General features: G+C 46.2%; 1 protein-coding gene across 9 annotated transcripts in view; it reads right to left on the bottom strand.

The window, feature by feature from the left end:
* The window catches only part of LOC6538999 (band 4.1-like protein 4A), a 58749-nt gene continuing 31126 nt past the window's right edge, over positions 1–27623 (bottom strand). For 2 of the 9 annotated variants that reach the window (XM_039375114.1, XM_015193670.2), the window contains 16 exons: positions 22095–22199; positions 21586–21710; positions 20111–20208; positions 19691–19899; positions 18597–18749; positions 17290–17462; positions 15798–16067; positions 13837–14292; positions 12160–12558; positions 11815–12099; positions 11552–11689; positions 11334–11480; positions 9953–11234; positions 4502–5139; positions 1683–1691; positions 1452–1628 (listed from right to left, as the gene is read on the bottom strand). In XM_039375114.1, coding sequence (XP_039231048.1) covers positions 1592–1628; positions 1683–1691; positions 4502–5139; positions 9953–11234; positions 11334–11480; positions 11552–11689; positions 11815–12099; positions 12160–12558; positions 13837–14292; positions 15798–16067; positions 17290–17462; positions 18597–18749; positions 19691–19899; positions 20111–20208; positions 21586–21710; positions 22095–22199 — 4524 coding nt within the window. In that variant the 3' untranslated portion in view covers positions 1452–1591. The other 7 variants (XM_039375115.1, XM_002099465.3, XM_015193671.2 and 4 more) reach the window with 7 other exon arrangements.

Below are 27623 nucleotides of genomic sequence, written 5' to 3'. Positions count from 1 at the left end.
TGTTTGTATAAAATGTCGCTTGCAGTTTATTTTTCACTTGTAATTTTATTGTATATATTAGATATACATATATATGTATATGTATATATATAGTATATATAAAAGTGACACACTCATGGTAAAATCTTGTTAGAGACATTTAATCGTATATATTTATGTTTCCTTTTTCGTTTGCAGTTTACACCCAGTATGCAGTATGCAGTAGATTGTAAAAGTGTTTAATCGATAATGTTTCATATGCATTCCGTATCCGTATCGTTCCTAATCGTTAGCTCTAGTTTGACCACACAAATTGTTGAGTAATATTTGTTAACAGAGGGGATATTTACATTTACACAATTCACGAGTCACAGAGGTCAAAAAGGTCGACCAGCGGACGGACAGACTTAAATTAGTTGCAAATGATTAAACTAAGCTAAGTGGGGCTTAACGTATATGGTCGAAAGTGTTCGCTTACGTAAATATTATTGAAATTGTTGGACGTTGTTGGCATAAGTAAGTAAGTAAGTAAGTAGTTGGGGCGGCTACACTAGAGTGTCCTTCTACGAATGTATTTTATTTAAATTACATACACATTTAGGCTTCTACATTTATTTGGCTTTTCTCGTTGTTGCTGCTGCTGCTGCTGCTGCTGCTGCTGCCGCTGCAGTAAAATTAAATTTTACATAATCTTGTGTGTGCTCTTGTGTAAGAGGCATTATTTAAATGCGTATCAAATTGGTTCTTAGTAGTTAATAAAAACGTATATTTAATTTACTTCCAGGCGCACGCAAACACACACACACACACATACAGATGCCGCCAGATACGCAGCACAACAATAAAATTTTATATTTATCGCCAACGATTTCCGGCAGAAGTCCTTTTCAAGTTCGTGTGTGTGTGTGTACCAGTGTGTGTGTGTGCGTGAGTCTGTTTGTGCTGCCTACTTTTGGGGGCCCGGCGTGGCTAAGTTTTGCGCGTTGTCTGGCTTGTGCGCATATTTTAATAAATTTTATGCCGCTGAAATGTGCGCCGCTTATCATTAACGCACAATTTATTTTTGCTTTTATGCTACTGGCTGCTTTCATCTCATCCCGCAGGCCACAGGCCCCCGATTGCTGTTGTTTATCTGTGAGATACATTTGCTTTTTTGGCTTTTTGATTATTCGCGTCTTAAGATTACTGGGTCTGCTCTTCTGCATTTCGATGAAGTTTCCCTGTCCCAACTCGGGTATATACATACAGCATTATCTATTTACATGTCGGCATAATGTGCATTTAAATTGCAAACGCAACGTGCTGGTGAAAAGTTTTGGACCAACTTCAGCCCCAGCGGCTTTTAAATGTTGTTTATTGTTGCTGCTGCTTTCGTGCTTTGTTGATGTTGAACCCGCACATGTAGTTTCCATTTAACTTTCCACTTACACGTTGTGCGTGTTTATTCTTTTCTAGAGCCAAGCCTGCTGCTGTTCGTAGAGTTGCTGCTGCTGGGATTGCTGCTGCTGCTGCTGCTGCTGTTGATGCTGATGCTGCTGCAGTTGCTGCTGCTGCTGCTGTTGCTGCAACCAAAGTTTGCAGAATGCAGTGGGCGGCGGATTCGAGGAGCAGTTTACTCCTGCTGCAGGGGCATGGTCGGCGGGCTTTGGCTATTGCAAATTAAATTTAGCTAATTCTCACAACTCTGTGCTCATTTCGCTTACAATTGCGCTCTGCCGTTTCATTGTAGTTTTGTAGTAGTTGAATTTGCATGGCATGTAAATAAAAGTGGGGCGAAAAGAGGGTTTGCGGGGTTGGGAAGAAAGAGAGAAAATATTTGCACATGTTAGAAAAAGTTTTCTTGTTGATTCGATTTTCTCATTTAAGTTCTCTAGTGCTCGTAAGTGTAAGTGTAAGTGTATGCGTATGCGTATGTGTAAGTGTAGGTGCGTTTGGGTATGTGGTTGTGAGTATAGCTTGTTAGTTTGTTCTAGCGACTACGGTGCGTATGCGTTATGGTGCTCTTCAATTCGAAGTAAATGTACAAAAAATATAGTTCAAGTGCCGCCACGCAGTTTATGGCCGCAGTAAATTCAGTTTTATCGCCGCAACTGCCACAAATTGAATACTTTTTATCATTTCAGTTGGCGCCGCACCACAAATAATTACTTAATTTAATCATAAACCAAAACGAAATCCTGGAAAACGAAAAAAGAAACTCTCTCCACATTATGTGTGGAAATGGGCTGAGTTTTTATATAGCCATTCATAAGCTTATCTCTCCCCCCCGGCAAAAATGTGCGTCAAATTTACGATTGCCACTCGGGCACTTTCCACATTTTCAGCACTTTCCTTGCGCCACCGCCATTGCCATCGCTTTCATTTTCGTTTTCTATTTTCTTGCTGTGACAAAAATGCGTAAAGTTTCCCCAAGTCCCTTTGTTGCTGGTGGCGTGTGGCCTAGCTACAAGTCGCGATGGGCTCCAAATGGCCGAATTCCAGGGGCCAAGTGGTTGGGAGCACCGGGGGTCTAATCTAAAACAAGAACTGTCGTTGTACCAAGGTCGAACACGCAGACCCTTTGTGGCTATACCCTTTCGAAGTGGGGGTTGTGTCAAAAGCTGCATGGAGATATTAAAGGTAGTTTTACTCATTTTTAAGAGAAATAACTTAAGCATCCTTCGCATGTAATTTAAAGCTTCCGAAACCGTTAAACTTAAGCAATATTTCTATACATAAGGATATCTTATTCATTGTATTAGGCCACTCCATTCATATGTGATTTCCAACAACTCACAGCGAAATACTTTCCAAATATTAGCCGACCTCAAATATTTATCTTAATCAAATAAAGAGTAACCCGAGGTCCTCTAAGCCCCTCGGGCCAGCCATTTTCCCTTTCAACTGTTTGTTATGCCTTTTTGTGCTTCTACAAAATGTTGTTTATTTGGCTCCAAAGTATTTCTACGATATGAAATGTTTGCCTAGCCTGGTTGTTTTTTTGTGTTTTTTTTTCTGTTGTTTTTATTCTTTTTTACTGGCTGCTCCTGTTGTTGGCAACATTGCGCCTTTTTGCTTTCATCGCTTATTTTTTTGTGGGTTTATTTTTGTTTTGTGGCCTGTTGTTTTGTTGAAATTTGTATTTATGTGCGGGTCGGAGTCACAGAAACATTGGCATCGGGCCATCGAGCCGGCAGAAATATCATTTACCCGGCTACACACACTCGTTCACTTTAATGTGTGACTGTGGCTGTGTTTTGTGTCCTATCATATTTTCATGTGCGATTTGCCTGTGCGAGGGACTTTTGTCTTCGTGTGCTGGAAATTATGTATATTTTTAGCACTTTCGCTTGTTTTGTTTTCGCTTATCGAGTTTGAAGGTCATTTACTTGCAATTCCCAGCTCGAAATAAATGTCCCGGGCTTTCACATCCCACATCCACACATACACACGGATATATGAATGCTGGCTGTTTGGTTGGCTGGGTAGTTAATTTGTTGTAAAATTGTCGTTTTGTTGCTTCAATGGCTGCGTGCAATGCGGCGTATGAGTAATATTTCTGCGTTTGCCATAGCATACTTTTCAGGGTGGCCGTTAATGAGGGCCCAAAATTGAAATTGACATGTTTAAAGTCAATTTGGCCCAAGTTGGGCTCGTAAACAAAACAGCAGATTCCACCCCAATGACATTAACCTATTCATTTGTAAAGAGGCTGTCGAATTTCCTAGCTTACATAAATATTTGTGCGTTTCTCCGTTGCCCCGCCAGGCGGAAAAATGTCGAGGCACAAAAATGTGGGGAAATGGAGGCAGTCAAATCAAATGTAAATCCAGAAGGAAAGCAAGGAGCGCAGGCAAGTGAAATTGAAATGAAAATGAATGTTTCAATGTTTGCCTGAGAGGCTTTGCCATTGTCCTGGCCCCCAAGTCGATTGTTATCTTGGCCCAAAGGCAATTGAAAATCGGCAGCTGGGAGGTCCCGACATTTCCGCGTTGCGTGGGCCTAACGGGCACATTAATACATAATTTATAATGTTTTTGTTGCGTTTCCTTTTGTTTTCGCACACTTAAAGGAGATGTCGTGTATCTGGTTTTTTTGGGGTTGAGATCTTTTAAATTTGCCGCGCTGTTCAATAAAGTTTAATGCTTAACACGGGGACAGGAAAAGGGAGAGATGAAAAACCGGGGTAACAAGAACAGAACAAAGGGCTTTCAACTCATTATGTTTGGCAACATCTCAAATTTGGAACTTCAATGCAATGCGTAACAATAGCAGATAGACACAATAAGTCTGATAACTCTGAACCAGCTGGGTAGCAAAAAAACTGCATACATTTCCATCTAAAGGTGAAGTCACTTCTGTTGTTTCTTTGTTTTAACATGCAGGTCAGAGGTCAGAGGTCGGTATCGGTAGCGGTATTACTTCTTGTTAGCTACGGAACACAGGAAATAGGTTGTACCTACTGAACAAACAAAGAACGACAACCGAAAACGAATACGAAAAACAAAACCAAAAACGAAAACGAACTGAAAATAAAACTTACCGTCGACTACTTTGGATAATTGGCGAAAGGATTATCTCTAAGCTGGAGGAAATGTTTTGATTTTGTTGCACTTGGTTGGCAGTTGATGTTGCTGCTGCTGCTGCACCTGCAACCAAAGTTGCTGCTGTGATATTGTTGGTGGTGTTGGGTGGGGGATTCGCATTCGCATTCGCTTGGCTACTGGAGTGACTATTGGTGGTGTGGCTACTCGGATTCGTGTTCAGATTCAGATTCAGATTCAGATTCGGGTTCAGATTCGCATTTGCATTTGCATTCAATGTGGGACAATTTAACGATTGGCTGCCGCTGGTAATTGGCCCTAGCTGCTTGGCCTGCTGGCCACTGTAGACATTCGCATTGCAATTATCGAAATTAATATTGCTCGATGGATTGGATTGACGAATGCAGCTGTTGTTGTTCGCAATGCAGTTGTTGGTGCTATTGTTGTTATTCGAGCTATTGTGACTGCCCGTGGGGGACATCAAAGGAGCATCGGCATCAAACATGTCCTCGGCCTCGGCGGCCTCATCGTCTTCGGTATCTTCGGTCTCGTCGTTGGTGGTCTGCGCCTCCATCTGCAGGGCCTCCAGGACAATCATGGCCTCGTCCTCCTCGCTGCAGGAGTGCGAGGAGTGCGTCTGGTTTCGGGTATCGCAAATCGAATCCAATTTGGGGTGTGGTTTTTGGGTGGTTTGTAGTAGTAGTACGGGGTTGGTTGAAAAGGTTGAGGTTGAAAATACAAACAAGGTTTAGCTTTCTTGCAGGGCTCTAATCACGCTCTATTGTTCAGTAGTTTTAGGGACACAAGGGCATGCAACTTACACATCTACATACGAGTATACATAGTTGTTTATCACAATATTAGGCTTACTAATTTATCATAATAATACATAATGCACAGGCAAAACACAAACACATGCTGTTTATCGACAATTTCAACTAAGGTACACAATATTTCAATTACAAAAATATTGACAAAATCAACCCAATGTATGCTGCTGCTGTACTATTTTAATTAATTTACAAACAGCAGCGAGTAAATACCCATGCCCCCAAGTTTATGAAATTATCATTTACAGCGCGGCCTCTGCGCAATTTTAATTATACGCAAAATACTCGAATAACAAGGGCCCCAATCAACAATGCCAAATGCCAAATGCCAATGCCACAGTCGATGGTAATGGCAATGGTAACTAAAGCCCCGGCGGCCAAACAGCTGACCATTCGAATCAAACCGCGTGCACAGGTGGCCAGCAAAAGGCAGGAAAGGCACCTGGGGAATTGGGTTGGGTACTGGGAATTGGAAACTGGGAGCTGGGAACTGGGAGCTGGGAGTTGGGAGCTGGTTTCAGGTGAACTCCGAGGGAATTGCTGTTCCTAACCCATTCGAAATGCGGCACACGCCCTGCGGTTCTCTGTTGATTGCGCAGCGGATAGCGATTCCTTCGTTGAGTTGAGTCCTTGTGGATCCAGAGGTTAGTTACACCAAGCTTTAATGGCACTCTCTTTAGCAAAAGTCTTTAATTCTTCTTTTTTCCATCACTACAATTTCTGATTAAACACTATTCAGAACGTTTAAGTGCGTTCTTAGCTGGCTAAAGCCTCGAGCCTGGCAGTTAAAAATATAGGTAAATAAAGAAGCACTTTTCGATTTGCATTTAAGCCAGGTATTAAGCCATTCAGGTGGCAGACATGTGCGGTAACTAATCGCATTGAATGCGACTTGGCTCTGTCTCTGCTTCTGTCTCTGTCTTTGGCTCTGGCTCAATACACTTAAAAGCTCATTCAATTTGGCCCAAGACACGTTCGCTGGAAGCCCATTTGATGCCTTTATGATGGCGAGTTCTTTGCCAAAAGTCAACATATAAGCGCACAAGGCTTGGGAAATGGGGGAAAAGCAGGGGAAATGGGGGAAATGGCTGCCGGCCAGTGAGATTCATTTGTAAATGAAATCAGAAAGGTGTACAAACACAAGCACACTCGAATGGTTCAGGGGTCTCAGTATGAGTATAAGTTTGAGTATGAGTGTGAGTATGAGTGCGAGTTTCTGAGTATCCTTTACTCACTTAAGCTTTCGGCCATTGTGTGCTGGCGGCTTATGCTTTTTGTAGCCAAACAGCTACACAAGTTTGCCGGAGAACACAAGTTTGTTTTGTATATATAGTACACAAAGTTTGTTTGATTTTCTATTAATTAAAATTGCATTCAACTTGAAAATCGTATTTGTTGCCGCCGGAGGGAAGTTTATCTGCTAGGCCTCGCCCACTTCCATTCAATAATGAACTTTGAATTGTAGCCTAATGGAAACACGTACAAGATTGCATAAACAAACTTGAAGAGCGTCGGCCAAAGCCAAGGAATTTAATTAATTTTCCTCCCCTCGCTTATGGGTGTGCGTGTGTGTGTGTGTGTGTGTGTATGTGTGTCTTAATTGGGCAAACACGCCCATGGCCAACAAACACACACACACACACACTCAGACACACACGCTAATGCATCAAATTGTCTGGCATAAATGTGGCCCAGTGTCAAACGCCCCGTTCATTAACACGCGGCTCCGAGGAAAACGGAGCACAGAGGACGCATCCAATGTCAGGGACGAATGGGGTGGGTCACCAAGGATGGGTCACCAAGGATGTGTCACCGAGGATGGGTCACCGAGGATGGGTCACCACCTCGTCTGGCAACTGTCGCCATCACAGATAATTGCCATCCGCCAAGCGCCACGATCTATTTTTTCCACTCCGCCAGCAGTTATGCAGCCCTTTTTTTTTTCCGCGAATGCATAAAACATTTTGAATAAAAATGCATATAAATATGCCATATGCTGCCCGCAGGACGAAAGACAAAGGGCGCTTAGAGGGGAAACTGGGCCTGCAAACCATCTAGTATTTTCAATTGCCTACATGATGAATAATTAAATCATTCACGGTGCGCTGCATAAAAAAGTGGAGTGTTTGTTTAAAGTTTCCCTTTGTTACTCACTTTGTACATTTTCCGCACTATTTGACATGGAAAAATGTTTTCTGCCAATAAATCAATTGGCAATTTCATATTTCTATTTTTATGGCCCTTTTTCATTTGCCATTTTTTTCAAACTTATGGATGGAATGCATTTCTGCTGCGCTCATTGTTTACGCTGGGCATTGTTTTCTAAATTTAAAATGTTATATTGTTGACCAAGCCTGTCATAACATTATTTGACATTTAATCTTTAATTTTTAATGAACTTTAAAAAAAGGAGTGAAAATTAAATAGCAAATTGAACAAATACACAAAATGTTTACTTAAATTAAAATGCACCTTCCACTTCCTGAACAACTCAATCAATTTGTGACCATTTCCTCACAAACAAAAGACGCTTCCATCGATAAGCAATCGCTTTAAGGCCCATAAGTTTGTTGCCTTATTGTTTGCCAATTGTGTTAATCTAGCATTTGTTAGGATTTGGCCAAGTGTGGCCGGCTCCTGGGGGCCACTAAAACGAAAACAGTCCGGACAATAGATATAATAACAACTGCAGGCGTTTTACCAGCGACAAAACCATCATTCGATGTGTTTCTCGTGTTCATCGCCAACGGCGAAAACTGCCAGCCCTTGAAACAACACTGAAAATGGCAGAGACAACGGCAATCGAAACTTTTGCCACATTAAATCAGTAAATTTATTGACTTAACTGCTTTTTGGGGCGAGCACACCAACCCGGCCACGCCTACCCATTTCCCCGCCCGCCCCTTTTTGGGTGGGTTGTCAGCGTTGGCGTTTGTCTCTTGGCCGCTGGCTGCTTTCTGCTCTCTGCCACTTTGGCCTGGCCAAGATGGTGTCCCTAGTCCCATATCCAAGTGCACTCAGAAAAACGGGCGATTATCAAAGAGGTTGTAATGTTGAATAAGGCTATAATTTTATCTAAGTGCAGATAGAAGTATATTAGAATACCTCTGCTTAATACTAAACTAGTTTGCATTCAGTTTTTTGGGGTCACACGTTATTTTTGCGAGTGTAAGTTCGCCTGCCGCAGGATCCCGTGCTTGGCATATTCCTTTGGCTGCCTTTGCCCCTTGCTGTGCTGTCATAATTTTTGATTTGCTTGTTTTATTTGATGTCCTTGCTGATGTCGTTGCTTTGGCTGCCATTTCAGGCGTAGTCGTCGTTCTTGGCCGCTCCGCACTAAGCTGCTTCCCAGCTTAGGAAAAACAATTTTGCAAAATTTATTTTATAGCAAAATTATGCCAAACATTTCGAAAATGTTTCTATGTACTCCCCGCGTGTTGTTTCTTGGGAAATGCCGTTTTGGGAAATGCGATGTGCGAATACATGTGTGTGTGTGTGTGTGTATCTGGGTGGCAGGATATACACACATGCGTGTGACCCGGTCGAGAGCTTGGAAGCTGGCCCAGAATTTCAGAATTTATTTTAGAATGGTAAGTATTTCTGCTTTCGTGCCATCAACTTTGGCTGAAATTATTTGCTCGGGCAGCAGAACAGAGCGAGAGAGGGAGAAGCTAAGGAGGAAGGACTAGAGGTCCTGTCGGTCCTGTTATATAAACTTGGATAATGTAGCGCAAATAGTTGCTTATTATTTATTCTCTTTTATTGCCCCCCCACCCCCCCCCGCTAACCAAAACCTTTGTCTTTACTGGGTCTTTATGGCCTTTTATTTTTCGGGCAATTTATTTGCGCTCCAGCAGAAATTAGTTGGAATATTTCAGTTGTTAATTAGGCATGCGTGAAATTGGGCAAAGTTTTGCGTAGCATTCTTTTGAGTTAGGAATATATATGGGCATATGTCTGGCCAAGATTCGCCAAACTATTCCACCGAAATTCGAGTGCTGAAAAGGATCCACTCCCAAGTGGCTTCACTTGCTTGGCTCACGCCTTAAATTTAAGTTAATTAAATTTCAGAGCAACCCGCAGCTGAGATAGCGGCAAGTTTACGTTTCTGGCTTTCGATATGGCCAGGCACACACAGGTCCTTTGGGTGGAGTGTGTGTGTGTGTATGTGAGCGATAAGGATTCCTCATTTGGCGGAAATGAGGACAGCCCACCCACACTCACACTCAAACACAATGGGTCTTACGAAATAATCAACATAAAAGCTTCAGTTACTTATTACACTTGTGCAAATACGGATACACACTACTACTCCATAGACTCTCTAGTAGTCTTTGGTCTTTAGAAATACAAACCGAAAATATAAAGGAGGAGGAGGAGATGGAGGAGGAGATGGAGGAGGAGTATCATGCCATACAGACTAAGTACTTGGCTGGGGATGCGATAGTGCCAGTGAAATACGGATTCAATTAAGGCGCGGAACACAAACATGCAACACAATGGAGTGGCAAACGAAAGACAAGTTGCACAAACTGAAGAGTTGGACGAGGGGCACATCCACATCAACATCAACATCAACATTCAACATCGACATGCGACAGGTTTGCACTTCGTACTCACAGTTGACTGCTGCACCTCGGGCACAGATGGATTCTGGCCATGTTGCAGATACACTAATGGACCGCCCGTTTGTCGCGGCTGCTGGACAATGGGCGGCGACGAGGACGAGGAGGTGGACGTGGAAGGAGGTCCGGCAGCGACGGCGGCTCCTTTGTCAAACTGATAGTACATGACGTCGTTGGCGGGCGCCGTGCCGCCGTACAGCGGGGGAGGGGGTGGCGGCGGATCTGCGGTCTGCGACCCAGAAATGTGGTAAGCGGTGGTCTGTTGTTTGGGGGAGCCCACTGCTCCTGCCCCACCTCCTGTCCCGGCTCCTGCTCCTGCTCCAGCCCCAACTCCCGCCGGCATCTGCGGCATCTTGTAGTTGTAAATGTAGGGTCTCTCGTACTCCCCGCCGTGGATGTAGGACAAGAAGAGGTCGGACTTGGCTGGCTGGAGGCCAAAGCCTGCGCCGGAGGAGCCATGGCCACCCGATCTCTGACCCAAGGGACGATTGTAGCCCGCGCCCGAAACATTGCTGCTCGCATAGTGCAATGGATAACAGCTGGCATTGGCCAACTGCGAGTTGCCGCCGCCCGTCAGCAGTTGCGTTTTGGTCAGACTCTGTCCGGAGAGCCGCCTGGTGGGCACCCCGATATCCGACTTGGCATCCCGGCGCTTCACCTGCGCCACGTGCGTGGAGGGACCCTGGTAATAGTAGGGCGACGCCGGATTGCTGGGCCACTCCACGAAGCTGCGCTGCCGGCTGAAAGCACCACCACCACCACCACTACCACCTTGAGAACCTGGACCACCGACACCACCACCAGATGTTACCATATTGCCGCCGGCCAGATTGCTAATGCTGCCTCCGCCACTCGCCACGCCCTTGGAGCTCCTGGCCAGCGCATTGTTCAGACTGAACTTGTACTGGTTGTTCTCGAAGGTCGTGTAGTGGAGCAGGCGATTGGCCGGCGACTGTTGATTAGAGTTAGTAGCGCTGTTGGGGTTTGGGCCGGAGTGGCTGGGAGTGGAACTCGAGCCCGGGTTGTGGACGAGCGCCAGTCCCGAGCAGCTCCCTGGGTTAGTGGACGATGGCGAGGAGGTGGCGTATTTGTAGGTGCTCTTCTGCTGCCGCTGCTGCTGCTGCGCGAACAGTGAGCGCTGCTGCTGCTGCTGGTTACTCACGGTCTGCTGCATCAGGTTGTTGTAGTTCCCGCCGGCACTGCCACCCGACTTCCGGTGCGATCCGCTCGAGGCGCCCGAGGACTTGTTGGTGCCATAGCGAGTGCTGTCGCTGGACCTGGAATGGCGTTACAAGGCGTTATATGGTACAAGCTGCTTAGTTGAAGGCAAAACCATTTGACAAGTAAAAATAAAGGTTAGTAAGAGAAGATCGTACCTTTCCGATGAGTAGGCATAGTCCTGATCAGCTCCCAGTCCAGAGTCCGTGTGCTCGTGGGACACGCGCAGAGCCGAGTTCTCCAAAGGACTCAGATTGGAGCCAGTGGGCGAGATGAAGTCGCCCATGCTCATGCTGCTCATCATTCTGCAGTTGGGTAATCCACATATAGTTACCAAAGTTGTAAGCACATCTCCTCCAGCTGCTCCTCTACTCACCTAACTAGACCATTGTTCCGCTCACACTCCCTAGAGGATATGGTGCTGGCCGACCGGATGGATCCATTCTTGGGCGCATGTCCTCCGGCTCCAGGACCTCCGTTGGCCTCGTGTGGATGCGTGCTTTGATAGTAAAGTCTACAATTACGTACATGAGTTAAGCGTGAGCTGATAAATAATCAGACTGACAACTAAAAATCGTTCCACTTTAAAGACTAACTCTTACCTATTAGCAATTTAGTGACTGATTAGTGAGTACTTACCCTCTGATGCGATCGACGCGATTCCTGGCCTGACCCGCATTGCCCGATCCACTGCCATTGGTGATGGTGTTGCCGGATCCCGTGCTCTTGGCTCCCACGCTGCTCTTGCTGTTGCTCTTGTGGATCTTCAGGTTCGAGTTGGACCTCTTCGAGGTGGTCTCCACCACCGTGTAGGGAATCTCCCGCAGCTGCTGCTCCGACATGCCCTCCGTGTCCACCAGGTCGAACTGCAGGTGCTTCGCCAGCTCACTGTTCCACATGCGGCTTCGCGATTCCGATGGGGATCTATTGAAATAAAATGTGTAATTATTGAGATTTAACCCACTCCCTTTTCCGTTTACTCACTTGTTCTTGCGATGCCTCCTGGACTTGTGGTGCGAATGGGTGTCCGAGTGGCTGTCGTTGCTGTGGAGACTCCTGGCCACCATGCTGCTCTTGGAGACAGCCGCCTGCTGCACGGAACTCTGGCCCAAGCTTGCCTCCGCCTGGCGTCGTTGCACTTCCCTCCACTGCGACGTGGAGTCGATGAGCTCAGCACTACCACTCCTCATCGAGGAGCTGCGATGGCCGGAGTAGCTGCGTCCTCGGGTGCTGTCGTGGTCGGATCCTCCGGCTGAATCCCTTCGATGCCGGTGCGAACGGCGGTGCTTGCGATGATGCGAGCGTCCTGATCTTCCAGAGCGACCTGATCCTCTGGACAGCTCGCTTTCGTTATCAGAGGTGCGGCGATGACGGTGCTTGTGCCTTAGATTAGAAACGTAATTGCAAATTCAGAAGGTCAAACTAGGTGAAAATACCAAAGTTGATACGCATAAAAACTGGGAAATTCTAATTCCCTTGCGAAATTCCGATATTTGCAGATAAGATAAATGGACAAATTTAATCAGTAAACACTCGCTTTTGGCCAACCACTCAAACTATTCGCTTGCCTAAGGATGTCCAAGTCGATAGGGTTTAAAATGGGTCTTAAAATGTCACATATACTGGACTCTATCTTAACCTTTAAAAGTTAATTAATTAATTCATCTAGTTTGATAAAATTCGCACGCGTCGCATTTATCTAAATTCATTCAAGATTCAGAGCTGATGACCTTTGGAAGTATGCTTGGTAAATGTCGAAATCTATGCAATAATCACAGTTGATGGGCTTGGATATGATACCATTGCCTGGCCTTTAAGTTAAAAACAAGAGAGAACGCTATAGTCGAGTTCCCCGACTATATGATACCCGTTACTCAGCTAGTGTAAGTGCGAAGGACAGTTTTTGGCGGTTTGTGGGCGTTAGAGTGGGCGTGGCCAAAAGTTTTTTGGCAAATAGATAGAAATTTACAAGACTAATACAAAACTGAAAAAATATCAGAACATTTTTCAAAAGTGTGGGCGTGGCAGCTTTGGGCGGTTTGTGGGCGTTAGAGTGGGCGTGGCCAAAAGTTTTTTGGCAAATAGATAGAAATTTACAACACCAATACAAAAATGAAAAAATATCAAAACATTTTTCAAAAGTGTGGGCGTGGCAGCTTTGGGCGGTTTGTGGGCGTTAGAGTGGGCGTGGCAAAAAGTTTTTTTGCAAATCGATAGAAATTTACAAGACCAATACAAAAATTAAAAAATATTAAAACATTTTTCAAAAATGTGGGCGTGGCAGTTTTGGGCGGTTTGTGGGCGTAAGAGTGGGCGTGGCAACCTGAATCGACAAACTTGCGCTGCGTCTATGTCCCTGGAGTCTGTATACTTAATCTCAACTTTCTAGCTTTTGTACTTCCTGAGATCTCGACGTTCATACGGACAGACGGACAGACGGACAGACGGACGGACAGACGGACATGGCCAGATCGACTCGGCTACTGATCCTGATCAAGAATATATATACTTTATATGGTCGGAAACGCTTCCTTCTGCCTGTTACATATCTAGTATACCCTTTTACTCTACGAGTAACGGGTATAATAAATTCTATAGAAATTTAAGCTCTTCCTTTACAAATAATCTTTAAAACTACTTCTAATTATTACGATAACTTACTTGCGCGTGGACCGCGAGTCGTTGGAGGAGTGGCTCTCCACGGAACTGGAGCGGTATCGCTGCTGCTGATGGGAGGCGGAGGAGGAGCTGGCCCGCTGCGGTCGGTGGTGGTGCGAGGACGAGGAGGTGGCCCCCGCTGTCGAGGATTGGTGGTGCGGATGGTGGCTGGTGCCGTGGCCGTGGCTGTGGTGGCTGTGATGGTGGTGCAGCCCTCCGCCGGCCGTACTCGCCGATCTTACGGATCGCGGACTCGACGGATTGTGGCCGAAGAGGGATCTCTGCTGGGATCTGGGCCAGGGTGCACTCCGCGTGCTCCTCGGGGAGTCGGGCGTTTGCAGGTTGCCCCCGCTGTTGTTGTTGTAGCTGCTGGAGTTGTTGTTCTGCTGCTGGTGGCAGGGTCTGATGCCCAAGCTGGTGGGTATGCTGTAGGTGGAGCGATAGGGGCTGTCGTAGTTGCTGCGCATCGGCGGGGGATGAGGGGGATGGAAGAGATTAAAGGCGGGGGATCAGTCATCGGGATCTCGCATTATTTTGCCATAAATTTAAATTGTTTAACATAAACGTTGATTAAAGTCCGCGGCATGGAAGGCCATTTAGGCTGTCCAGTCTGCCCAGGCTGTCCAATTCGATCTGGGGAGGCAAGTGAGCTCCTCCCTCCTCCAACCATGCCGCGATGCCACCATGCCACCATGTAACCATGCCACGAGATCGACACAGACAAATAATGCGCGTGTGCAAAATTGAGTAATTGCCGCACTGGCAATCAGCGGGCAATCATTTTGTACTCTCAGGAGTCGTCGCTTCAGTCCAGTTCAGTTCCACTGAGGAGCCCAGAAAATCCCAGCAGAACGTGCCTGCTGATTTATGCTCCCTGGGATGCAGCGATCTGTGATTTGTGATCTGGCATCTGGGATCTGGAAACTGGGATCTGGACAGTGTGGTGTGGCGGGGATCGGCTGCCTGATTGGCCTGATGTTTGGGCTTCTCTTTGTTTGCAAATGATAAATGACGCGGGCTATTTGCTCATCCCAGGATGAGATGCAGGCCCCAGGAATCCAGCGATTACGATTGGCTTCTATTACCTTATTTAGAGCCTCACCTGAGCGTGTAATTTATGCACGGATGGTGGGCAAACACTTACACTGGACAGCTGGAAATGCTGGAAAAGCTGGCTGGTAATTGTGCAATTCAAGTGCTTCTTGGGATCGCTTTTGATTCGTCTCGAGTCTCTACAATGGCATATACACTCCCTGACTATAAATCGCCTGGCATGACTCAATTTCGCCCGTTTATAGAAGTTCTATGATTTTTATTTGTCCATATAATTTGATGTTCACAACCATAAAACATTTAATAAATGCTGCGTCTAGACAATGTAACTGCCTTCGAAATGGCAACTAAATGGATTTTGAACACGAATTCGAAACAGAACCCACAGTGCCTCAGTGCCAGAGGGCACTTGAGCCGTAACAATGCCAAGGAGCTTCTATCTATGTATCCTGTTTGTCCTGTCAAACGCAAACGAGAACGCAGGCGGAAAATGCGGAAAAGGGGAATGATGAAGTGCTCCGGCTGCATTCGCATTCCTTTCAAATTGAACCCGGCGATTCCGAATGGCAATAGCCACACCGAAAAATATATGTTTGAAAATTAAAAAGAGATCAAAGGCGAGTGCTCGCCAACGAGCCACATGAGAGCTCTTCCGGCGCGCCAGCTCCCAAAAATGATTACTAAAAAGCAAAAAAGGACTTGGCGGCCAACAGAAAAAAAAAGAGGACTTGGCCGGAAAAAAGGACAACTATGTACGTCAAAGGAAGCAGCTGCCGCACACATAAATGGGTAAAATACTACAGAGCGCGATGGGTAAATACACATGGGCGACATGGGCGGACGGGTAAATCAAAACTTTTGTGCTCGGAATGAAAACAAATGATGGGCACATTCTGGACTTCGGTACTCACTTGGAGATGGTGCCCATTCCGGGCTGGGGCAGCGGCCTGTTGCCCATGTGGCTGCCGCCTCCTAATGTTCCCGCTCCACTTGCGCCACTTGCTCCGTTCCCATTCCCATTGCCATGGCCATGGCCATTTCCATTGCCATTGCTGTGGCTGTGGCTGTTAAAAAAGTCATCAATCACGCGGCGCGGCTGGCGCTTCGAGGGAGTACGGGTGAAGGCGGGCGGCGATCGTCCGGCGGAAAGTGCATCCTTCTCCGTTTGCTTGTCCGGGCGACTTTTGGGTGTGGTTGGTTCGATGGGGCCGATGGGTTCGGGGTTGGCAGACATGCGTTGGTGGTGGTGGTGGCGGTGGTGGTGGTGTTGTTGGGCAACATAAAAGTAGGCATAAAGGCGTCCAAAAATATTAACAACCAAAATGGGAAAATGAGAAAAACAAAAAGGAAATGGTAAAACAAAAGGAAAAGGAAAGAAAAGAAAAGCGAGAGTACGGATCATAGAAGACGCTAATAATGAACAGTGAACCATAAAAAGGTTGTAAAGCACACACAGCCAAATAAAATAAAAACCCAGCAACTGCGAAACTTTCATTTGTTTCTCAAATTAAAAACGTTCTGTTCTTGGGGCAGTCATAAAATGAGCCGACGCCCCTAGAAAAAAAAAACTTTGTTTTTTTTTGGCCACTAGAAATGCCCTGGCAGCCAAGTTAATAGTTTCACTGAGTTACTGTTGGCCACGTGAACTCCATTTCGAGTCCCGGAGCACAAGAAAGTTTACCGCAGCAACTAAATGGTCAGCCGCAGTCACCGCAAATGTCCAGTCATAAACATGAAGGACCTGAAGCCCCAGAGTTACCCTCCAATCCCTCGATTCCCTGGACTCCCTCGATTTCCTGCCACATTCGTCATGCACCATTGCCTGCATTTGGTGAGGCAGCAGCAGCTTAGAGCCGCTACACGAGTAGCCCTCTTATTTCCCGACTTTATGAGCATAGGTTTTGGATTCAGGAAGAAAAGAGTATCTACTATTCGGCTAATATGAAGTTTACATTAAATTTATTAGGGTTTTAATGCGTTACTTTTACACTGGTAGTAAATTAAGGCATGTCTAATATGCCCAAACACATTTATAGGATAATTAACCCTTGGAATGCCCCATCTAGCCATCCATCCTCTCAAGAACCAGCTCACTTGTTCCTCCACTTGAGCTGCCCCTTAATGAGCTAATCACATGAGGTGCACTTTGAGGCCAGGGATTGAACTCGAGTGTCTGGGCCATTGAAATTCGTTACGTCTTAATTGGCTGCGCTTTTGGGTTTGGCCAATAAATTAGGCAACGGTGCACTAGTGTTTTTCTTTTTTTTTTTGGCTTAACAACTCCATCTGATGGGCGGAGCACACACGACTGCACCCACAGGAACTTCCTGGAGAGTTCCCAGTACTGCCCAGTACTTGCCAGTATTTGTGGCCAGTTGGATGATTACTCAGTTGGTTACTCACCTGTGCCTGAAGCGCGATCCCAGCTGGAACAAATCGGCGGCATGCGACTGCGAACTGGGCAGAGGAGCCACTCGCACCTGCCTGAAGAAGGCATGGTGTTCCACGCAGCAGCGCCATAAGTGCTTGCAGGCCGACTTGCGAGGCGTCTCGAATCCGTAGGTGCTCAGCTCGTTCTGCGGGAAGAAACAGGAACGGAATCGCAATCGCAATCGCAAAGGTGTGATAAGCACAAGAGTCGAGTCACGATGGGAACTGCGAACTGGGAACAGGGAACTGGAAACTGGAAACTCGACTGGGACATGGACATGCCGACAAAGAGGCGGAGTGACTGAATGAATGCCCCTGTCGGGTTCGCGCCCTCCCATTTCCCATTCCAAACTGTAAAGTGCTGGCCAAAAAAAAATACAAAAAAAAAGAAGCTGCGATGGAAAAGGGAAAAATCAAGGCGAAGGAAAATGCTTAAGTTTCCGCCTTTTGTGCGCGTCAACTGGCTGGGAAACTTTTTTGATTATCAAAGCGTTAACACCCGAAAGTGTGCAACTTTCGGCAGCTCCAGCCATTTGGCGTCCTCTATCCGCTATCTGCTATCTGCTACCAAGGCTACCATCTTCCAGCTACCAGCTACCAGCTACCAGCTACTTGTTGTCTAACGAGTCCTCCTACGCTTTTGGCTCCTGGCGCCACTTGATGCCGCTGACAGCCAAAAGTTGTCGCCATAAGGAGCACATAGAAAAATTGGCGACACTGCAAAACGGGAATAAGAAATTGACAGCACTCAAAGGGAGCTGTAGACTAACGGATACCCTGTTGACTTTGAAGGAGGATTATAGTGCCAATTATAAAAATAGTATTATGGATTTAGAATTGAAAGATTGCTTTGTTAATATTTAGTTAAGATTATTATAGCACTATTTACTGTATTACTATTTACTCTAAATCTCCCAGAATGGCTAAGGATTGAGTTAAGTATATTGTTTGATTTATCTACATTGACGCACCCCCAAAAAACTCTCTCAACTGCCAGATACTTCCTACTCGACTTTGTCGCAGCTCTACATCTACTACACTTTAGTGCCAACTTTCGACCATTCACTCGCGGAACGAACTGCAAATTGTAAAAAGCACTTGTCGGCGAACAAATTTATGGCTGGGATGGGCTAGGAACTGGAATCGGGGACACTCATCCACATCGTCACAGTGGCCATGTGGCCATTGTCGTTTTCGGGTGCCCAGCAAGCTAACAGTTTACAGTTTACAGTTTTCCAGTTCCCATTGTCGCGTTGCGTTGGGTGCGTTGGGGAATTTACATTTTTATCGCTTATCCTGAGCATAAAATAGCGTCCTTTATAATAAACTTTGGCAATGCGCGGCCAATAGTAATGAGCCACCGTCGTCTTGTTGCGCAGCACGACAATCCCGCTTGGAGTCAGGCCCAGGAAGTACTCCACGCTGTCCTCGCCCTGTGGGAAACGGAGAAAAGGAGAAAAGTGTTAGGAAAAAGTGGAGAAAATGAGAAGCTGAGATACTGAGAAAGCTGAGAAACTTTCGCATGCGAAAGGCGGGCGCAAAAGTTTCCTTTCGGCCATTGCCAAAATATGTGTTAACAAGAAGAAAGTTTTCGCCCATTAGCAGCAGGCGGCATTTTTATGGATACCTCGTTCTTATAACGCCGCCCAACCAAAAAAAAAAAAAGAAGGCGAAATAAATGTAATTTCGGCTGTTAATTAAATTAAAAAGGAAAAGGAACGAGCGAGCGGCAAAGCATATAAAAGACGGCGGTCTGGCGCCGCGATAGTCAATGATTTGTGTCTATAAACAAACACAAGGGCGGCGACAAGGAGTGCGTGAGAAGGGGGTGGATATAGGCTTTATTATGGCACATAGCACATAGCACATACCATACCATATGAAGTACAAGGGTTCGGGATCCCCGACTCCACGCATGTATACAAACACAGCTGGTGATTTATTGAGGTTTGATATCAAAGTAAAGGGCAATAAAAAATGCAAATGAAGTGCCAACTTACGCAGCACAAAAGCGTAGACACACGAGACTCGCCTTTTGGGGGGTAATCATTTCCCCCCCCACCCCACCACTCTCCCAATTGGGGACCCCACAGAAATGTGAGCAAATGATTTATAATATTTGCCCCGAAATGAAATTAAACTTTGCATTTCCCTCTGACCCCTTTTATGCGGCTGGTTGAACTTCGAATGCCGTCTGCCGTCTGCCTGTTGGTGTGGCAAACCATCTGCGGTTTCAGAGAACTTCGGGTCATGTGAGGGAACTATCCATATCCATATCCACATAGGTCCCCCATCCCCATCCATTTCAGCATCAAGCATTAAGCATTTCAACCGATTTGGCTTGACACATGAGCAGCATCAGCACATTACTCACCAGAACGGGATGCAAATCCACGCCGTACATATCGTGCCATTTGACTTTGTCCAGATAGTTGAGCTCCGCACTGGAGGGCGACATTCCCTTGAGCTGCTGGTGGAGCTCGGAGACGCGGGTTTCCAGCTCGTTGCTCTGGTTGGGTAGCAGCCGGAACTCGGACACGTAGCCCTTCGAATGGCGCCGCTGATCATAGTCACCAAGTTCGGCTGCGGATGTGAGCATGTTCGGATAGATAACTCTGATTATTGCATGCAAAGTAAGCTTAAAGTACGAGTGTGTCCTTGTATTTAAGTCGCGCATATATGCTAGTCAAAGGATATGCTCGAGTCAAAGGAAATACTAAGAACCTAAGCATCAATTGGTATTTGCAAAGGGATTGCGTGACACCTGTGACTCACTGGGTGTTCCATTACTTACACTGCACCACAAAGGCTCCCAGCTCGGCAGCCAGCTCAAAGGCCACGGGCAGTCGTCCCTGCAGAACATCCTGTTTGACTTGCAGGAAAAGTTGATACCTGCAAGTGACAAATTTCATTAGCCAACATGGCAGCACAAAAAGCCCAAAACCCGAAATCCGAAATCCGAAAACCCAAAATCCCGAAAACAAGGACCAGAAGCAGTTAACAAGTGGGCAAACAGAAGTCTGGGCATAAAATTAGTTGATCCCCCTGAATGCTTGTCCAAAACAAACATTCGCCCGATTTGTTGACTTTGGGGCGTAACATGGAAATCATCAAAATCATGGAAATCATGAAAACGAAACAAATACTCGTAAACGACAGACGGTAGGCCGGCATCATATTTCACAATTATTTGCTAAAATCAAGCGCAGTTTGAGCTTCAAGCTGCCTGTTTGCCTTAATCCTCCGTGTCCTGTGTGTCCTGTGTGTCCTGCCTGCCTGGAAATCAACTCATCGCTTGGAATTTTCAACTTTGTCCCGACCAAAGTCAATTGCCGTTTATTGTGCGCCGCAGACTTTGTATAGCTAAAATAACACGATATTCTTTGGCCCTAGTGCACTTCCAATAATGCAACGGCAATTGCACTGCCACGCCCCCCCATGACACTGATGGCCAGCCGCCCCTTTTCCACTTGGCCAGAAGTGCATTTCGATGCATTTATATGCGCTAATATTAGCAGTCGATTCAGTGGATTCAGTGGATTCCGCGGCAGTTGGCCGGGATTTTGATGATGTTTGGCCAATGGTTTTGCCGCCGCCCTGCGAATGATTATGGCCAACGTGTCGTCGTATGGAGGGCAAATATTTGCACACACCAAATGCTTGATAAATGCAGCAATCGCCCCAGGATAACCAGACACCAGGACATCAGGACACCGGGACACCCGCACACCCGATGATGTGGCGATGAAAACCATTGCCACGGTCACATTTCCACAATTTCCACATTTTCCCCTTGGCCATTTTCCTCGACATTCGCGACATTTGGCATTTTCCCTTCGGCCTGCTGGCCTTTTCCACTGGCGTTATTTTAATTTATTTTGCTTGATGTGCGCGCATAAATGCATTAATTGCTCGATGCATTATCCATTAGCTTTCAGCTTTCAGTTTTCAGTTTCAGTTTTCAGTTTTCAGCTCGTGCATCTCAATTCGCTTCATTTGTTCATTTGTTGTTTATTGCATTATAATTATGCGTCTGTGTGCCTCAATTAACAAATTAAATTTGCCAAATTCAATTTACCGAATTTATGGCAGACCAAAGATGGCAAGGCACAAATTAAATGCTTAAATTGTTAATGTCTGTCCGCACCAAGGGATATTTAAACTTTTTAAATGCCACCAGAACTGATAACAATCTGACTTCGACTTCGAATTGCCCTAAGTGTTTGTGGCTTAGTTTAGTGAGAAGGGCTCAGGATTTGATTGCCTCACCTGGTTATTTCCTCCAGCAGCTTGCAGGGATCGGCGGCGTAGAACTTCACACCGAAGTACAAGTCATAGGGATCCGACTTGGGTTTCAGTTGACGGGAGATGCGCGACGCAGGATCGAGCCAGTGCTGTGGGGAAATGCAAGTGGCAAGTGGCAAATGAGGGGTAAGTTCAGGGGCGCACCACGGGGCGTATGAGCAACCAGGTGGTCGCACAACAGTGTGTGTGTGTGTGTGTGTGTGTGTGAATGTCAATGAAGGACACCATCGCTGGCAGGACGAACGAAAGCGAAAATATCTAGCCAGCGCCGCAGGCAAAGGACTCTCAAAGAGTTGCCATAGTCTGCTTGCTGCGGCTTTTTGTTTTCGTTTTTCATCGCGCCTGAATGAATTTCAATGAAAAGGAAAATGAATTTCCAAAACCAATATGTGTGCCCAGCGGAAGCGGTCTGCTTCACTGTTTTATTTTTTTTCATTTTGGATCTTGGCTTGGAGTTGGCTCTGCACACTTACCGTCTGATTCTCGTCGTCTATGTAACGTATGCCGAAGTATGAGGTCTCGATTAAATTGAGCCTGGCGAAGACGACATCCAGCAGCGCCTGGCCGGGCAAATCATCCTGAAAATAGACAAGAAAATTGCTGTTAAAACAGAGTAGAGCCAAGCAGAGCAGAGCAGAGAGTCCTGGGGATAAACGGGAGGGATAAACGGCAGGAAAGGCAGAGAGGCAAAGGCAAACACTGGAAACACTGGCAAACTGTTGAGCCATTGAATGGCCACAGACACGGCCCTTCTTTTCCATTTTCCACTTCGTCCTGCGCCCATTTTCCATCCAGTTGGCCAAGTCCTGCGCCGACAAAAGTGAAAACTTCCCAGTGACAATTATTCAATTGGAAAATTGCTGCCTTTTTTGTGTGTGCTTCTCTGGCGGCGAGAAAATAAATGTGGAAATAGCAAAATGGCCCGTTCTTCCGCTCGAGCAAACAATTTATGGCAAATCGAAGGCGCCCAAAGTCGGGCAATCAACAATTTTTGCTGTTGGTTTAATTTAATTTGTTACAGCTTTAAAATGCCAATTCCCCCTTTTTTCTCGCTCCCCTGTCCGTCCGTTTGTCCGTCTGTCTAGTGGCAATAATAAATTGAGTTTACTCTCTGGGGAGATCTCGGAATCGAAAGCGGATGAACCCCGAAAAAGGTGGCCAGTGACCAACAGCCGCAGCTGCAGGAACGCAGGAACGCAGGAACCGCAAAAAGCACCCAAACTATGGCCGTGGGGTGTGCTTTTGTTAACCGCAAAGGCAGCTGCCACGCCCCCTGTTTACCGCGCCGCCCCCCGCGGCAGCTGATGCTCCTCCTCGATTGTCTGCAGTGTGTCTCATGTGCTACTTCGCTTTTTTTTTTTTGTTTTTTTGCTTCTCTGCTTTTTTGCTTTTTGCCAACTGACCAGCAGACACTGACTTTTGCCTTTTGTTGTTTGTTCGACCCGCTGCCATGTTTTATTTATGGTATTTCTGCCTGGTCGAAGGATCCCTTTGGGGCATCCGCATCCGCATCCACATACACATCTACCACATCCACAGTCATGTCCTTGTGAACATCCATATCCTGCACACGGCATTTCCCTTCGCTTGCATATTGGCCTGCTTTATTGTTGTTGCGTAATAAACTTAATGGCTGGCAAGTGTGAACACACTGGGATTCCGGGAGTGAGAACTCGGTGTAACTGCCAGTTTGCTCGCAACTTCGAGCTGAACTCGTTTTGAATTTATGGTAAGCATTCTGCTGACCTCGGGACTTGGAGTCCGAAATCGAGCTGCTTAACTCGCCGTCTGGGAATTGTAAATGCCAAAAGATGGAGTCGAAGTCTGGGTTGCGATGTTGCAGACGTATGTGTATTGCAAATGATATTTGATACACATTGTTGGGGAATGTTTGCCACATGTCCATATATACACATATGTAATACTAATGGCAAACTGTACAATACCCTATTTCAATCTCATTTAAACAGTGAATTTGATATGCCTACATACATATCTAAAGTAGGCAAGATCTGCCCAATAACCATTTACATTTCAACATGCCCAAAACAAACCGAGTTCCCAGTGGATAGGAGCCATAATCTCTGCATGAGAGCTCATTCCGCATCAAAAAGCCGAGCTGAGTTGGTTTTTGCATGAGCTCCGTGCCGCAGGACGAGAATGCAAGTGTGTGAGTGTGCGAGTTTGTGAGTGTGCGAGTGTGTGTGTACGAACTCGTGTGCGTGTGTGTCAAAAACTAATTGCATTTGTGCCGACTGCATTAGATGACAGTCGTTAACAGGACGAAGTGACACAGTGACAGTGACAGTGACAGTGAAGTGACATCGGCAGTGGCAAAGCGAACGTGATGCTGCAGCTGGGCAGGACATCAAATTTCTACTCTGGTCCTGCAGCAGAAATTGCATTACAAATACGTGGAGTGAACGTGGGCAAGGACATTAGGACAATGGTCTGTGAAATTTCCTACACCAGTCGAGTCCTTATTGTTATCATCCTTCCACCGAAAGCTCTTGTTCCAGCTGCCGCACCTTCCGCACTTCTCCAACTTTTCCGACTCCACTGACTTTGCTGTCAATGCTTTTACCATAAAACACAAAACACGAGAAGAAAAGTGCATTTTAAAAATGCATAAGAAACATGAGCGTTCATCATATTGTCGGTTGCCGTTTACTTACTGAGAGCAGGAGCTAATAATGCATGTGCACGTAAATGGAATTCCAAATGAGGCAAAAGCGAGTGAAACAACATTCCTTAAAGTGTGCCGACAGCAAGTGAGGCATCTCTATCGATCTGGGATTCTTATTGGATTCCGTACCTTTCGGGAATCCCAATCCCAACCAGCAGCCTAATGAACTAGTCGTTCAGCGCCTAAGTTATGGCCAGAAATCAACGCATACATGTAAGGACCGCAATTAATCACATGGGTTTTGCCGGAAAAACTTGTGCAAACAGGAGTGTTTTGGGTCCCAAAAGGTTTTCCACGTTCAGACGTTCAGACAAACGTTTCTGGGGGCGGAAACATTTGCGCCCCAACTCCAGCGCCAATTTCCACACAACTCACTCACTGACAGAGTTCAATAAATTAGATTTTCCCCCGAACCAGTGACGTAGATGATGTCTGGGGCATCAAAGGATGAAGGCTGTGGATGATCCTGATGCTGACATCGCAGCAAAAGCAACTCGAGTGCGGGAAAAACAAAATAGAAAAAATGGGAAAAATTAAGAAGACGCCGGATGTGCCGGGCGATGATTATGTTGATGCTAATGATGATTAGGTCTTTGGCTAAAATGTCTTAATCAAATTATGCTTACTTTGATGTTGCTGTAAGGACCTACGCCTGCCTCCTGCCTTCTGCCTCCTGCCCCGGAGCCAAAGGACATCGAATCCTGGCCAAGTACACTTAATGAGCTTACATTTTTCGCCATCCCCCGCCGACTCACTACTGACTACTGGCCCTCAACCTCGATTGCTGCTTTTCTTGTCAGCTGACGGCAACACCAGAGCACAGAGCAAGTTTTTGCCATGCAACTTAATTAGAGAACGCCAAGTGGTAAACCGGAAAATATAGCACACATGTCTGGCCACCAGCCAGCCCTAAACAACCTCCCCTATTTCCAACCCCTCCGGGGGACATTTTTCGGGCGAGAAAAGAAGCAAAAATCCCAGCACCGCGTTCCGGCTAAAACGTAATCAGCGTCTTGGCAAACTTTAACGACGTGACTAACCCAATTTCGGCCTTTTGCGTGTGCGGAAATGCGCTGCAAGTCGCCGGGCTTTAATATAATTAGCACGTGTTTTATGTTTTCGAAAAGATGAGCTCCCCAGACACACGTGCTTGTCATAACTACTTGAAACTAACTTGACTTCATGAATAGTCAAGCGTGGTTGCAAGTGTTTTGGCAGCTTTTTTTACATACGAGTATGTGAGTTTATAGCTACTTTAATTATTAACTTTAAAGTCGGAACGTTTTGTGCAGTCAGATTACATCGCATTGCCTTGTAAGCGCATTTGCTGCCATTTAAACTGCAAGGCGGCTAACAAGAAACGCCAGCTTATTGCCCTTGCAGGAGTAAGTAAAAACAAAGCTGCCTGAAATGGAAAATGGAAAATAAGAAGTGAGTCAGGTCAGATGCTGGCACTGATGCTCCACTCGGCATCTGCCCCCAAAAGGTTCCACGTTCCACGGGTCGTATACTTAATGCCCATGCCCTGTGTGCCATGTGAGCTGTGTCTGTGTCTGTGTCTGTGTCTGTGTGCGTCTTAGCCTCGCCAATTGCATTGTGCGTATAATTGCGATGCTTGGCTTAAACGAGCGCTGACCTCTGACAACAAGAAATGCACACAACTCTCGGTTAAAAAAAAGAAGCGAGAAGCGAAACATGAAAAGCAAATGCAAAAAAACAGATGCAGAGAGCTGCATTCGTTTGTGTTTATAACGGCATTATGAGTCTTAAGCTCAGGGCTCTGAAATAAGAAATAAAAAATAAGAAATAAGAGGAGTAGAAATAAAAGCCAGAAAGAGCAAACAAACGCGGCTAAAACAGAGAGCTACGCAGTAAGGGACGGAGTGAGTCGCACAGCGCAATGTCACAGACAAAACGGCGACAAAATGAAAGAAAAGCAATGGCAGCAACATCGTGTCGTCGTTATGCACAAAAACCAGGCAGCCTTTCCAAATGCTAAAGCAGATTTATGTCTGCGCTCCCCTCCCCTTCTTCACCCTTCTGGGGAACCCCCTTTTGGGGCACGGGTTCGGATCCACCCGGCTCATCCCATATTGGCGCATCTTCACCTAACTGAAAAACACATTCAACAAACGAGATTTGCGTAATTCCTGCAGCTCAGCGCCGAAGAGAAGGTTACTCGACTCGTCTCGGTTTTTCTTTTATTTTTTTTTTTACTTTTTTTGTTGTTTGCCGGCTGCTTGTTCTTCGCAATGTTTGTTGTCAGTGGGCTTGGTGTTGTTGTTGTCGCAGTGGATGCTGCCTTTTGAGATTCCTGTACCGTGTGTTATGGTCATACCCTGCACCAGGTGGGCACGACGTTGACTCGGTCACAGCACTCAGCTCTTTGGAAATGGGTAATACAAATACTGAGGGTAATACAAATTCTTGTCTAAGCAGCAAAGAACGAGTTATGGGTGCATGCAACTAATTCTTCAACAAATTAAGCTGACATTAAGTTCAAGTTTTAATAGCTAACCTATTATTTGAAAGATGGCATGCATCGATTGAGGTCTATTGACCTTCTAGGGTATCTGATAGTCGGCGGTCTGAGCCCAAGTTGACAGCTCCTTGTTCCGCCGATGCTGGCAGCTCAGAGACGTCGCTGTCTGTTTACGAGAGTTTTATTTCGCATGCCACGCCAAACGGCAAACGACGAACGGCAAACGGCAAACGGCAAACGGCAACTGCATGCGGCACAAAGCCTGACAATGCTAGATGCGGATGGCTGCGACTCTGCTCAGCCTCTGACTTTGGCTCTGACTTTGGACTCAGGTTCAACATCCAACAACCGACATCCAGCGACCAACAACCCACATCGCATCAGCTACAGCTCCATCTCCAGCTTTGGCCTCGGATTTAGCCGTGGAATCGGCTTGGCTTGGCCTGGCTTGGCTTGGAGTTTTGGCCCTAGCTGCGATATGAGTTGTGGGCACTGGTACATCATCGTCATCGTCATCGTCACATAGCGGCACTTCCATTTCTGTTTTTCCACCGTTTTTCCTGACATTTTTTGCGGCATGTTCGGGCTGTTTTTTCTGGGTTGCAGTTGCAGCCAGGGCTTTATGTTGTTTTTTTCTGTTTTTCTGTTCGTCTGTCGACGGCTGTCGCATCTTTCCGGCACATATTTTTTTTTGGGGGGAATTCTCTTTGAGCATGACTCCCTTTGCAGTGCTAATTCCAAGCTCTGGGCCATGCTATCGATGCATCTGGGCGTTCTGCACCCGCCAAGTGAAATACCCGGTGAAATACTGCACGTGCAACTATTCAGATGCTC

This window comes from Drosophila yakuba, chromosome 3R (genome assembly GCF_016746365.2).
Source record: "Drosophila yakuba strain Tai18E2 chromosome 3R, Prin_Dyak_Tai18E2_2.1, whole genome shotgun sequence".
NCBI lineage: Eukaryota > Metazoa > Arthropoda > Insecta > Diptera > Drosophilidae > Drosophila > Drosophila yakuba.
This window is presented reverse-complemented; position numbering and strand designations above follow the sequence as displayed.